The sequence below is a fragment of the Solanum dulcamara genome, chromosome 6 (assembly GCF_947179165.1).
Source record: "Solanum dulcamara chromosome 6, daSolDulc1.2, whole genome shotgun sequence".
NCBI lineage: Eukaryota > Viridiplantae > Streptophyta > Magnoliopsida > Solanales > Solanaceae > Solanum > Solanum dulcamara.
The window spans coordinates 79023093-79037124 of record NC_077242.1 but is presented as its reverse complement, the minus strand read 5'-3'; the positions used below and the strand labels follow the sequence as shown (position 1 = coordinate 79037124).

General features: G+C 42.0%; 1 protein-coding gene across 1 annotated transcript; it reads left to right on the top strand.

The window, feature by feature from the left end:
• The first annotated feature begins 595 nt into the window (after nt 1-595).
• On the top strand, nt 596-7419 carry LOC129893019 (uncharacterized). The gene is made up of 6 exons (XM_055968509.1): nt 596-2986; nt 3080-4330; nt 4385-4657; nt 4853-5213; nt 6297-7180; nt 7252-7419. Exons 1-6 carry the CDS (start codon nt 596-598, stop codon nt 7417-7419), a joined length of 5328 nt encoding a protein of 1775 aa, XP_055824484.1.
• The last annotated feature ends 6613 nt before the right edge of the window (nt 7420-14032 follow it).

Below are 14032 nucleotides of genomic sequence, written 5' to 3'. Positions count from 1 at the left end.
GAGATGCTACAAAGAAGAGAATTGAAGAAAAAAATCTTGCTGAAGGAGCTCCTAAATTTGCTGACAGCATGGCTATGCAACAAAATCATCAGCCTTGCCAGCAATTTTTGATTGATGATGATCAAGTGGGAATGGACATTACTCCCCTCCAATCCCATGGCAATCTCACAACTCCCACTCAGTCAGCAGGTATCCTGCCTGAGTCCAATACTGGTGCATCACAGCCCATGTGTACTCTCAATACCAATAATGAAACTCCTCCTGAGGTTGATGAATATGCAGTGTGTGAATCTGAAGATGAGGAGGATAGTGATTACCAACCAATCAATGAGTATGATGATGATGAAGTTGTGAGTGAACAATTAATAAAGGCCTTCAGTCCATCTAGGGACAATGATTATGAAGATGAGATCCAAATGGTTGCTAAGGCTCAGGGACTATCTCCCAGGGGTGCATACAGGACAAAATTCCAACCAACTAGCCCTGTGAAATCTGCTCCCAAGGGTAGACCAAACACTAGACTACATACCTCCAAAGTTTCCCAATGAGTAGTATCCTCAGTTGGAATGTAAGGGGTATCAATACCCAAGGGGCCATGGAAAGACTCAAGTCTCTTAAAAGTATCCACCATATTTCCTTTATTGCAATTCTGGAACCTTTCTCTAATAGTTCTCAGATTCATCAGTTTAGAAACCATCTCAATATGGACAATGCTCTCAGCAACCCAAATGGTAAGATTTGGTTGTTTTGGAACAAGGAAGTGGACTGTAAGATTCTAGAAAATGGGGAGCAAGTGATTACTTGTGAACTTAACCATGTAATGAATCCAAATCAGTTCAGTGTTTCATTTGTTTATGCAAAATGTAAAGATCATCTCAGAAGGCCTCTATGGGATAGCATGCTGCAGCAGTCAAATACCTCCCTTCCTTGGTGCTCTTTAGGTGATTTCAATGTTATCACTGAACCTGAAGAGAAACTTGGGGGTATCACATACAATATGAGAAAGAGTTTGGAGTTCATAAGCATTATTGAAGCCTGTGGTCTTCAGGATTTGGGATACACTGGGCAAAAATACACTTGGTCTAATCAGAGAGGCATCTACTCTAGAATATGGAAGAGATTAGATAGAGGTATGGTAAATGACAAGTGGCTGGAAGTTATGCCTCAGACTACTATCACTCACTTACCTACTGTTGGTTCTGACCATTGCCCTCTCCTGTTAGAATTCACTGAACACTATCAGCACCATATCAAATATTTTAAATTTCTGAACTGTTGGACAGACCACCCTTCATTTATGGAAACTGTCAACAACTGCTGGAACAGGAATATTGAAGGTAATCCAATGTGGTGCTTCCATCAGAAAATGAAGAGATTATCTACTACTCTTAGTAGGTGGTCTAGGCTGCAGTTTGGGGACATCTATGCAAAGGTGAAAGAGTATGAAGACAAGGTTAGACAAGCTGAGGAGGATCTGATTCTTGATAACTCTGAGGAATGTAGAACCAATCTTCATTCCATCAATGCTGAGTATATTAGATATCTAAAGTTGGAGGACTCCATGCTCAAACAAAAGACTCAGTTGCAATGGTTCAAAGAGGGAGACAAGAACTCCAAGTACTTTCATGCAATTATCAGAGGAAGAAGAAGGAAACTCTTCATCCATAGGATTCAAAATGATGAAGGTAACTGGTTACAAGGGGATGATGACATAGCCAGGGCTGCTTGTGATCATTTCCAGAACATTTTCACTGGTGAAGACACTCATATTCAGGAGGATGCCCTTCAATGTATTCCTAAACTTGTCACAGATGATCAGAACAGGGACCTACAAGCTCTCCCCAACTTGGAGGAACTGAGGACTGTGGTCTTCTCTATGAACCCCAACTCAGCAGCTGGCCCTGATGGAATGAATGGTAAGTTTTTTCAGGAATGCTGGGAGATCATCAAAGAAGATCTATTCAGAGTGGTCCTTTCATTCTTTAATGGCCAAACACTGCCTAAGTACTATACTCATACCTGTTTGGTCTTACTACCAAAAGTAAGCCATCCCAACAAGCTCTCGGAATTCAGGCCTATTAGCCTTAGTAACTTTACCAATAAGATTATTTCCAAGCTTTTATGCCTCAGACTAGCACCCACTCTCCCTACTCTTATTTCCCCTAACCAATCTGGTTTTGTTAAGAATAGGAGTATTTCTGAAAACATCATGCTAGCTCAAGAAATCATTCATCAAATTAAGAAGCCTAATGTAGGTGGTAATGTGGTCATTAAGCTTGACATGGCCAAAGCCTATGATAGAGTTTCTTGGTCCTATATCTGTTTAATCTTGAGGAGAATGGGCTTTGGAGAAAGGTTCATTGATATGGTGTGGAGGATTATGTCTCACAACTGGTACTCCATCATTATCAATGGCTCAAGACATGGCTTTTTTCACTCTACAAGAGGCCTTAAACAAGGGGATCCTCTCTCTCCCTCCTTGTTCATCCTTGGGGCTGAAGTCCTGTCTAGGCTCCTGAATAACCTCCATCAGCATCCTCATTACCATGGCTTCTTCATGGCTAAGAGGGGGCCTCAAATTAATCATCTCAGCTTTGCAGATGACATTATCATCTTCTCTTCTGGGAGATCTCAAACCCTGCAACTCATCATGGACACTCTGCACACTTATGAGAGTACCTCTGGGCAGTTGATAAACAGAGATAAGAGCCACTTCATGATCCCTTCTAATGCCTTCAATTCTACTGTTAGAAGGATTAAGCAGGTCACTGGCTTCAGGCAAAAGAATAGTCCCATCACTTACCTGGGATGCCCTCTCTACATTGGCAGGCAAAAGCTCATTTACTACTCTGATCTGATTGCCAAAGTTGTGGCTAGAATAACTGGATGGCAGGCTAAGATCCTTAACTATGGAGGCAGAGCCACTTTGGTTAAGCATGTCATCCAAGCCCTTCCCATTCACCTCCTTTCAGCTAGCTCCCCTCCTGTGACCACTCTTAAACAGATCCAAAGCATCACTGCTAACTTCTTCTGGGGATGGAAGAATGACAAGAGGAAGTACCACTGGTCTTCCTGGAAGAATCTTAGCTACCCCCATGATGAAGGAGGTATTGGTGTTAGACAAATCTCTGATGTGGCCAAGTCCTTCCAATATAAACAGTGGTGGACCTTTAGAACCAAGACCTCATTATGGGGAGATTTCATCAAGGCCAAGTACTGTCAAAGGTCCAATCCCATCACCAAGAAATGGGACACTGGACAATCTTTGATATGGAAGCAGCTTATGAAGAACAAGCACAAAGTTGAGCCTCACATCCAATGGCAAATACAGTCTGGCTCTTGCCTCTTTTGGTGGGACAACTGGTTGGGGGTGGGTCCTCTAGCTCAATTCAACACCAACAGCTGCAGGCTTAACAACACCACTGTTTCAGCTTTCATGAACAATGGACAATGGAACACTGATCTTCTCATCCAGCAGGCCCCACCACAGCTGGTGTCTACTATTCTGGATATTCACATCAACTACCAACCCCTCCAGCAGGATCAACCATGTTGGACACTAAACAACAATGGGGAGTTTAGCTGTTCTTCTGCTTGGAATATCCTCAGAGACAAGAGACCCAAAACCAGGATTAACTCCAATACCTGGCATCAATTCATACCTTTCAAATGTTCCTTTCTTGTCTGGAGGGCCCTTAGAGGGAAGTTACCTACCAATGAGAAAATAACCAGCTTTGGACACTCTCCTTCACAATGCCACTGCTGCTACAGACCTGGCCTAGACACCATAGACCATATCTTTGTTGCAGGAGCTTTTGCCAAGAGTACTTGGAGTATGTTTGCTGACTCTGTGGGCATAAGCAAGGAGTACACCCCTCTTAGAAACCTACTAATGAGATGGTGGACCACAAAATGCAGGAATGAAGCTCATAGGCTCCTGCTACAAGCTCTTCCTATCTTCATCTGCTGGAACCTGTGGAAAAATAGATGTGCCTCAAAATATGGAGGGAAGCAATCTAACCTTGCCAGAGTAAAGTTCTCTGTACTCAAGGATACATATCTTCTTCTCCACAGTGCTTTTCCTTATATAAACTGGCCCAACAACTGGAGAGACCTGGTTATTTTGGTTGAGCAATGCTACCATGATATCAAGGTCTTCCCTGTATGCTGGTCCAAACCAACTGACCACTTGGTGAAGCTGAACACTGATGGCAGTGCTCTCACCAATCCTGGCAACATTGGAGGAGGAGGAATCCTTAGGAATGCATCTTGTGATCTCATGTTTGCTTATGCAATCCCTTTAGGTTCTGGAACTAACAACCAAGCAGAGGTCAAAGCTGCTATCTTTGGTCTCTCTTGGTGCCTCCATCTTGGCTACACTCAGGTCATACTGGAGGTTGATTCCCAATTACTTCTCAAATGGCTGCAACAGGAAGCAAAGCCTCCATGGTCCATCAAAGAGCTGCTGGACAAGCTCAATAACATCATCCACCAATTCCAGGAATTCAGCTGCAATCACACCTTCAGAGAAGCCAATTCCACAGCTGATAGCTTGTCCAAATACAGCCACAAATGCTCTGCTCCTGAGCTCTATTTCAACAAGCAGGACCTTCCCAAAGAGGCCAGAGCCCTCATGGAGCTAGACATGCTGGGAATGGCAAATTTCAGAAGAAGGAAGCTCAAAAGAATTAAGAAGCCCCCCTGACAACTTCTTTATTATAGTTCTAATTTGATCTTCAACTTGGATATGTATAGTTACAGCTACCTTGAAGATCCTATAATTAGGACTATTGTAAAGAGGAAAGTCTCCTCTACTTATTGCTTTTTTAGACATAAAAACTTGCCTCTTCAGGTAAGGAATAGGGCATTTCTTTTTTCTGTTCCTATCTCTGTTATATGTGCAGGTACATACAAACCTACAACTCATCATTCCACCAGTGGAGAAACAAACTTAGGTGCCTCTGGGTGCAGCAGTAGCAGGATGCAACAAACTACAAATGGAAGTTTGACAAATCCAACTGAGGCAACCATTCTTTGGAAGGCTGTTAGAGGAGGCAATACCACAGGATCATGCATAAGGAGCCCTTTGTACTGCAATTTCAGCCTGCATCTTACCTTCCTCAGCAACAACATCCTGCAGCAACAAGCTGCAACTTTCAGGGAACACATACAATATAACCTGCAGAATTACTTGCCTTTGTGTTTTTCTGTCTGTTGGTGCAGGGTGATTTGTACCAAGTGGACATGTCCAAACACCTCCAAACTTTGCAGGATTGCATCATATACTAATTTGGAAAAGCTCAACAAGTTTCAGCTCAAAAGGATAATTGGAGACGTTAGGCGAGCGACGTTGAAAAAATCAGCAGTCCTAAGCCTAAAGAGAGAGAAACTTGGTAATTGGAAGCTCCAGCCTGGGAGTCAAGCCTTCAAAATTTGCAGGGATAAAGAAAAGGCCATATATGCAAACATCATGAAGTTTCAGGTCAAACGGATAATTGGAGACGTTAGTCGAGCGACTTGGAAAAAGTTAATAGTCTCCAAAGCTTTTACTGAGGCCCCCTCCTGTTTGCTAGTTTGTGCAAGCCTTGTTTTGTTTGTTTTTGGTTGTTGTATTATTTCAGGTGCCTGGAGTGATGTATCAACATTCATTAACAACAAATACATGGAGAAAAGCACCAACACAAATTCCAACCACCCTGCAACACTTAATCTTCAGCAGGTTAGCATGTGCAGGGTGAGGAGTATCATGTGGACCCCTCCAAAGGCTCCCAAACTTTGCAGGATTGCATCATACATTATTTTGACAAGGCCCAAGAAATTTCAGCCGAAACGGATAATTAGAAACGTTAGGCGAGCGAGCTTGAAACAATCAGCTGTCTTAAGCTTAAAAAGGAAGAATTTTGCTAAAATGAAGCTCCAACTTGGGAAACAAGCCTCCAAACTTTGCATGGCCAAAGGAGGGGATATATATGCAAACTTCAGAAAGTTTCAGCTCAAACGAATAAGTGGAGACGTTAGTCGAGCGACATGGAAAATGCTAATAGGCTCCAAAACTCTCTTTGAGATCCACTTTTTTCTTCTAACCTGTAGAGGTCTTTGTTTGTCTTTGGTTATTTGCTGTGTATTTGCAGGTTGTTGGAGATATACACCAACATGCTTTAACAATAAATACATGGAGGACAACACTGCTACAGGACTCTGCATGACTGAAACAGTAGGAGTGTGCAGAAATGGAGCTCCCTATTGTTTTTGGTGCTTGTTTGGTTGTATGTACTCCTGGCTTTGTTTTTGTTTAGGTGCAATAACTACTGGGAAGCCACCAAGCAACCTGAACCAGATCACAAGAGAGGATCCTCTTTTCTGGGAAGCATGCTCCAACACAAAATTGGAACTGCACATAAATCTACAGCAATGTCTCCACTCCATCCATGCACTCTCTAATAGCTCAATATTTGCAGCAGCCCTTTGTGCAAACCCTGTCTTGCTGGCTTTTGTTTGTTGTGTAGCTGCAGGTACATCAACAACTGGGGAGCTATTCCATCAGAAATTGGAGATATCTAACAGGACTCCACAAAAGCAATCCCATTACTTCCACAAGGAACATGGGTACAGCAGCCTGCAGATCTCTTTGGCAATGAGGTTTGGTGGTTTTGTTTTATACAGGTACCCCAGCTGCAGCTCATTCATTGAACCTGCATTGATCCCCAAGATCAGTCATCCTCAGCTTCATCAATGTAGCTGGCAGACCCCCTTTAGAAATGCTACAAAGGCTGCAGCAACCTGGGGCTACTATGAAGCAGAACAATCAGATTGCCAACCACATTCTCCATTATCAACACACCTCAGCAACAAGTCCACCAACATGCATCAGACAAGAAACAAATACAAGTTTGTTGGTGTTGTTTTTCTGTGCAGGTACTCCAAGAAGGTTAACCATCTCAAAACAAAGACCAATAAGCAGCCTAACTACAATGGAAGCAACAAGGAGTTGCACAAAAACATGCATCAGCCTTTTCTCTTCCCACAATTGTTTGCCCCTATGTTAATTGATAATGCAGGTTCACTGATGCACACCGGCTACAATTTCAAAGTTGAGAATTCTTGGCATCACAAGGATACTGCAGCCATCATCATCAACCACCATTTGTACCTACCATATGCAGCACAGCAGCAGAATACAGCATATGCAGCACACAATAGTTTGTTTGTGTGTTTTTCTGGTGTTGTTTGCCTGTGCAGGTACCAAAATAGGTATCTACTACTGAACCTAACCTGCAACAACAATCATGCTACCACTGCAACTATAGAGGCAGCAAGGGATTGGGTACAAGACTGCAACAACCATGTTTGTTTGCTTCCTTGGCTAATTCAGGCTATCAATTTTCTCCACAACAACTCCAAGGCTTGTGGATACTATAGATCCATATATTTCCTCTCCTTTCAGCCCCCATAGATGATAATCATGATACTGATGCAATGGCATACTTCACCTGGATTTACTTGGTACGACAAGACTAAAAAGAGCAAAGATGAAAAGAATCTTCCCATCCCATGCGAAATAGAAGTTTCGTATACTTGTTCTTCTTCAATGTAGCTATGTCAGGTACGTAGCATAGTTGGAATAGGACTAGTGTAGGTTACTTTCCTTTTTTTCTCATGGAAGGGGAGAGTCTCCCTCATTTATGCTTTCATAGTTGAATTGTACCGAGAGGAGTCCTCTCACAGGTTTACTGCTTTCTAGTTATAGTTAGCTTCTTTTTTTGTATCGGGGATGAGTTAGCCGACCTTAATAGGTTAGCCGACTTATGAACCACCATAGGATTGGAGGTAAGGTTTATGTCCCCCTCCTTGTATTTTTATTTTGATTATTTATGTTAAGGCTTGGGGGTGTTGCTTAACCCCTGACTGTGCACGAGAGGTGGGAGCCTCGTGTAGGGTCTGTTCCCAAAAAAAAAAAAAAAAAAAAAAAAAAAAAAAAAAAAAAAACCCTAAACCCTAAACCCTAAACCCTAAACCCTAAACCCTAAACCCTAAACCCTATCACTTTCTCATTTCATGAATTCAACTTCTCTCTAAAACTTCTCTCTAAAGAAAGCTCTCAAGGAAGGGCAATTTAGTCAAAAAAACGAAATGGGGTGGGACCCACCTCCAGACCTCGAAAAATTTCGTTCGAAAGACGGAATCGTAGATTCCGTCGATACGAACACAATGAGAGTTACCACACCTTCAGATTCCAACTACAGCTCTTCGAATTTGCAAAACACACAAGTGATCACTGTTACATGTTCTAGTGAAGAGCTGCAGAATGCTGAAAGAATCATTGCCTTGAGAAATCGAGGATTGTTAAATGTAATAACAAATTGTGAAGATGATTCCTCAGCTCATATACAATCAGCAGCAAAAAATTCCACACAAAATGATATACAAATCGACAGAAATGTAGAGACACAAGCGCCGGAACTTCGATCAGAAATTCGACCAAACTCCGGCGACATTCGACAGGTCGGACCACATGGGTTTTGTTCCTCAGGCCAAGGCGCACCTGATGAACTAATTTTCACCGGCGTATCAATCGCCGGCGAAAAAGTCAGCGGCGGCGCCGGACCTCCGGCCATTATATCAGCTCAAAACTATAGCCAAAATGTTCCTGAGCCTCATGTGCAGCCCCTCATCACCACGCAGCATTTCGAATCATCCCAGGGAGTCTCGAATTTCAACTCGATTTCTGCACATATGGAGGTCGCCGGAGCTCCGGCGAACCAATTCATACAATTTCAATCACAAATGGTTCCTGGCAATGTAGAGAAGCTCCCCAGCTACAAGGTTAGTATCGAATCACCACTAATTGATTCAAATTTGAAAAGTCGTCAAGACGACAACAATGGTGGGACTGCCGGAGTTCCGGCGATCCAATGGAGACAAAACCAATCCCAACAGGTTCTTCACAGTGTAGAGAGGGTCCCTAGTCATATGGTTAGTCTCGAATCACTGCCAATTGATTCAAATTTGAAAAGTCGTCAAGACGACAAAAATGTCGCCGGAGCTCCGGCGACCCAACTGGCAAGAGAGCAATGTCAAAATGTTCCTAAGGCTGTTGTGAGGCTTCCTAGACAAAGTTCAGACCCCAAATTCTCTCCAATAAATTCATATCCAAAAAGTCGTCAAGGCTCAGTTGAAGGAGATAGACACAGTCACAGGGGTGCTCATCTGTTGGAAGAACACAATGAGGCTGCAGATGGTGCAGTGAATTCTTCAGTGCACCAGGACACTTTTCAGCATCAGGAAAATGTGATTCAATGTCAAAGAGATCAAATTGCTACTACACATGTTAAACCAAATAATGATCATGTTGATCATACTGAGCAGGAGATAATGGCAGTGCCAAATGATCCCAATGTTCAGAAAATCAGAGCTCCTGTGCAAGTACCACCAGGTAAGTATCCTAACTTTGATAGTCATGTTGTTCATGATAGAATTACTTATACTAGTATTCAAGCTCAATTGCAATCTAATGCAATTGAGCCAGTCACTGCCTTAAATGCTAATATGCAGCCTGTTGAATTGATTTCTAATACTATAAGTGCTGTCCAAATTGGCAATGGAAATACTGAGGATAATATGGCTAGTGTACAATCTGAATTAAGTGATAAAACTACTGATAAAGGTAAGAGCCAAATCCAACAAGGTGGTGTGAGCAAGCTACATCCCAAAGGTCCTGCAGTAAACCAAACAGCTGGTCACAAACCTTACATTCCCAACTCTGCCCCCTTGAAAATTTCCAACAACTTTGAGGTGTTCAATCCCAACAACCACAAAAAAGATCAGAACATCCAGCCACCAATTAGGAACAATAATGCTACCAAAAACAATAACCAAACTAGAACTCCTGTTCCAAATAATCCCAGCCCTCCAAATCCTATTGTAACACACACTCTTGCTACCAGACTTAGAGCCCAAGAGACTGTCCAAAGTAATCATATTGGTATCTCCCCCCCGGAAATCACCACAAAGCAAGGATACCCTGCAGTTTTATTTTCTGAAGAGGACTTCATGGTCAACTTAGCAGCTGAGTGTAAATACACCCTTATTGGGAAGTTTACACATACAATGCCAAGGATGGAAGTTATTAGAAAAGAATTCATCCTTCAAACTGAGCTTAAAGGAGGGGTTAAACTGACTCATTTCAATTCCAGACACATATACATTGACTTGGATAATGAGTTTGATCATACAACAGTGTGGTCAAAAGGAAAAATGTTTATCCAAGGCCAGCTCATGAGGCTACAGCTCTGGACTCCCACATTTAAACCAGAGGAGGAAACTCCCTTGGTACCTATTTGGGCAATCCTTCCAGAACTTCCTTGGCATTGTTATAGTATGGAAGTGGTTACACCTTTACTATCTCCAGTTGGGAAAGTGTTGTTCCTGGACTTGGCCACATATAAGAAAACTAGAGGTAGTGTAGCTAAAGTAAAAGTACAAGTGGATCTTACCAAACAAAGACCCCAACATGTATGGATGGGCTTTCAAAAAGATGTGAATGGCAAGGGTAGATGGCAACCAATTCAATATGAAGGGGTGCCTGAATATTGCCAACACTGCAAGCACCAAGGCCACACTCACACTACCTGTACAGTGAAGAGAAGAGAGGAGGAAAACAGGCAAAAGAAATTTCAAGAAGAAAATGCTGCAGACAAGGACAAAACCAGCACAGGTAAGGCAAATGAACAGCATTTCCAAGAGAAAAACAACAACAAGGAAAAGCAGGCTAATAATACAGATGAAGACCATGAAAATAACCAACAAAAAGAGGAATGGCAAATTCAAAAAAAGAAAACCAAGAAGAATAACCAACTCCACCAACAAGGAACTCTGCACCAAAGCAAGCAAAGCAGGCTGCACCAAGGAGAAAGCTCTAAAATGCCTCAACCAACAACCAGTGATAATCAACAACCAAGGAACATGCTGCCTTCAGGTACTCTCTTTACTATTAATAATGATACCATCCAAATATGTAATGTTGATTCTGGAGTCCAGAGTCAACAGCCCCCTCCCCATAGAATATTGGTCCCCAATCCCCACAAGCCCATTCAGCAGGTTTTTAAAAGGAAGGGAACTAGCAAACTTGTAGAAAAGAATGCTGATGTGGAGTGCAATAATGCCAAAGGCCCAGGTATTGACTCAGTGCTCCCACACCCCCATGGCTCCCCCAATAGCTTTAATGTTTTAAATAATGTTGATGTTGTGGCTGAAGAAGTTTATGGAGGTGAGGAAGGGGGAGTACAGGAGACAACAACTAATTTGCAGGAAGGGGAAACCAGGGGGGAGGAATATCCATTGAGTAACCATATTGCAGACCATAGAGCCCCTCCAACCACTCTTCCAGATGCCACAAAGTCCAGCATGCAGGTCCAACAAACTGAGTTTCAACAAAATTCTGAAATGTTCCAGGTTGCTGAAACTGATAAGGGAAATGTTGATTCTCCAAAGGGTAGTGATCCAAAACAGGGTACAAAAACTCAGTTCATGAACAATAAAAGTACTCTATCTTTGAGTAAGAAGAAGAGGGATGCAATGAAGAAACAGCAAAGTAAACCAGAACACACTCAATCTGAAACTTCTCAGCAGAGGGTAAATTATGTGCTGGTTGAAGAACAGGCTGGTATTCATGTGCCACCTCTTCAGGTTCAGACTACATCTACTGAGATGTGTGTACTCAACAAGAGAGTCATATCAGAAGATTGGGAGGATGAATATAGAGTTACTCACTCTGAAGATGAAGAGGATTCTGATCAGAGGGAACAAGCTAATGAGGAGGATGCAGAAACTAGTGCATATCCTTTGAGGACATTTGATCCAACCACAGATACTGTAATCCAAGATGAAGTACTGCAGATGTCTGAGAAGCAGGGCCTATCACCCAGGGGTCAGCAGGGTAAGAGGAAAAAAAAGAAGCAAGAGAACTCTACCAGTTCAGATAATGCTGCTAGTAAGAGTAGCATCAACACAAGGTCCAAATCCATTAAACTTTGATGATGAATACAATATGCTGGAATGCAAGGAGTATTGATACTCAAGGTGCATTGGATAGACTCCAACAACTCAAGGATTATCACAAATTATCTATGTTGACAATACTTGAACCATTTGCTAACCATTCCCAGCTCAACCATTACAGAATTCAGTTGAGAATGGACAGTGCCATACACAACCCCAATAACAAGATTTGGTTATTTTGGACCAAGGATGTGGACTGCTCCATTGTAGACCAAGATGAACAGCAGGTTACATGTGAAATCAAACATGTGGCCAATCCAAACTCTCATTTTATTACTTTTGTCTATGCCAAGTGTAAGGATTATATGAGAAGAACTCTTTGGGATAAGATGCTGCAGTATGCTGACACAGACAAACCATGGTGCATTATTGGAGACTTTAATGTGATCACTGATGTTGATGAAAAGCTAGGAGGACAACCTTACAATATGAACAAAAGTCTTGAGTTCATAAGTGTAATTGAGGCATGTGGTCTTACTGATTTGGGTTTCAATGGGCAGAAGTTTACATGGTGCAACAACAGGGATATGGAGGTTAGAATTTGGAAGAGACTGGACAGGGCCATGGTGAATGATAGGTGGTTAGAGATGATGCCTATGACTACTGTGTCTCATCTTGCTTCTACAGGTTCAGATCACTGCCCCCTTCTACTGGAATGCAAGGAGACTCACACTAATCCTATCAAATACTTCAAGTTCCTTAACTGTTGGGTGGAGAATGGGACCTTTCTAGATACTGTTGGAGACTGCTGGAAAAGACCAGTAGAAGGTAATCCAATGAGAATATTCCAGTTGAAACTTAAGAGGGTGGCTAACACCCTTAGTAGATGGTCAAGGCAACAGTATGGGGACATTTTTGCAGCTGTCCAAGAGTTTGAAGAGAAGGTAAAGCAAGCAGAAGATGCTCTCATCCAGGACAAGTCTGAAGATAACAAGATCAAGTTGAATCATGTAAATGCTCAGTACATTAAATACTTGAAAACTGAACAATCCATCCTTAAACAAAAAACTCAGCTTCAGTGGTTTAAGGAGGGAGATGCCAACTCCAAGTACTTTCATGCTATTATAAGAGGAAGGAGAAGAAGATTATTCATCCATCAGATTACTGATGAGCAGGATAATACTATTCAAGGTGATCAGAATATAGCTACTGCTGCATGTGACTTTTTTGAGAAGATCTTCACTGGTAAGGATGATGTTATCAATGAAGATATCCTCAGTTGCATTCCCAAAACCATCACAGATCAGCAAAACCAGTCCCTTAATACTATGCCTACTAAGGAGGAGCTGAAAGAAGCTGTATTTTCCCTCAGTGATGCATCTGCTGCAGGTCCAGATGGTTTTAATGGCAAGTTCTTCCAAACTTGCTGGAATATCATCAGTGAAGACTTATTCAATGTGGTGAAATACTTTTTCTGTGGGCATTCTCTTCCTAAGTTCATCTCACATGCTTGTTTGGTCCTACTCCCAAAAGTGGATCATCCCAATAAGTTATCAGACTTCAGGCCTATTTCTCTAAGTAACTTCACTAATAAAGTTATTTCTAAAATTCTTTGCCTCAGACTTGCTCCTATTCTCCCTCAACTAATCTCTGAAAATCAATCAGGTTTTGTTAAGGGAAGAAGTATTTCTGAAAACATTATGCTGGCACAGGAAATTATTCATAGCATTAAAAAACCAAAGCTGGGAGATAATGTGGTGATCAAATTAGACATGGCCAAAGCCTATGACAGGGTGTCTTGGTCATTTATATGTCTAGTCATGAGAAGGTTTGGATTTGGAGAAATATTTATTGACATGGTTTGGAGGCTTATGGCTAACAACTGGTACTCAGTTATTGTGAATGGAGGTAGGCATGGTTTTTTCCATTCTACAAGAGGCCTCAAACAGGGAGATCCACTATCCCCAGCCCTATTTATTTTAGGTGCTGAGGTACTCTCAAGACTGCTCAATAACCTTCATCAACACTATTTGTA

Bases quoted from the DNA above. Each gene is read 5' to 3' on its own strand.
- LOC129893019 (XM_055968509.1), top strand. From the start codon at position 596: ATGGAAAGACTCAAGTCTCTTAAAAGTATCCACCATATTTCCTTTATT. The intron at 2,987-3,079 runs GTGACCACTCTT...TCTTCCTGGAAG, and splicing joins TTTCAGCTAGCTCCCCTCCT to AATCTTAGCTACCCCCATGA. The intron at 5,214-6,296 runs GTTGGTGCAGGG...GTTTTTGTTTAG, and splicing joins GCCTTTGTGTTTTTCTGTCT to GTGCAATAACTACTGGGAAG.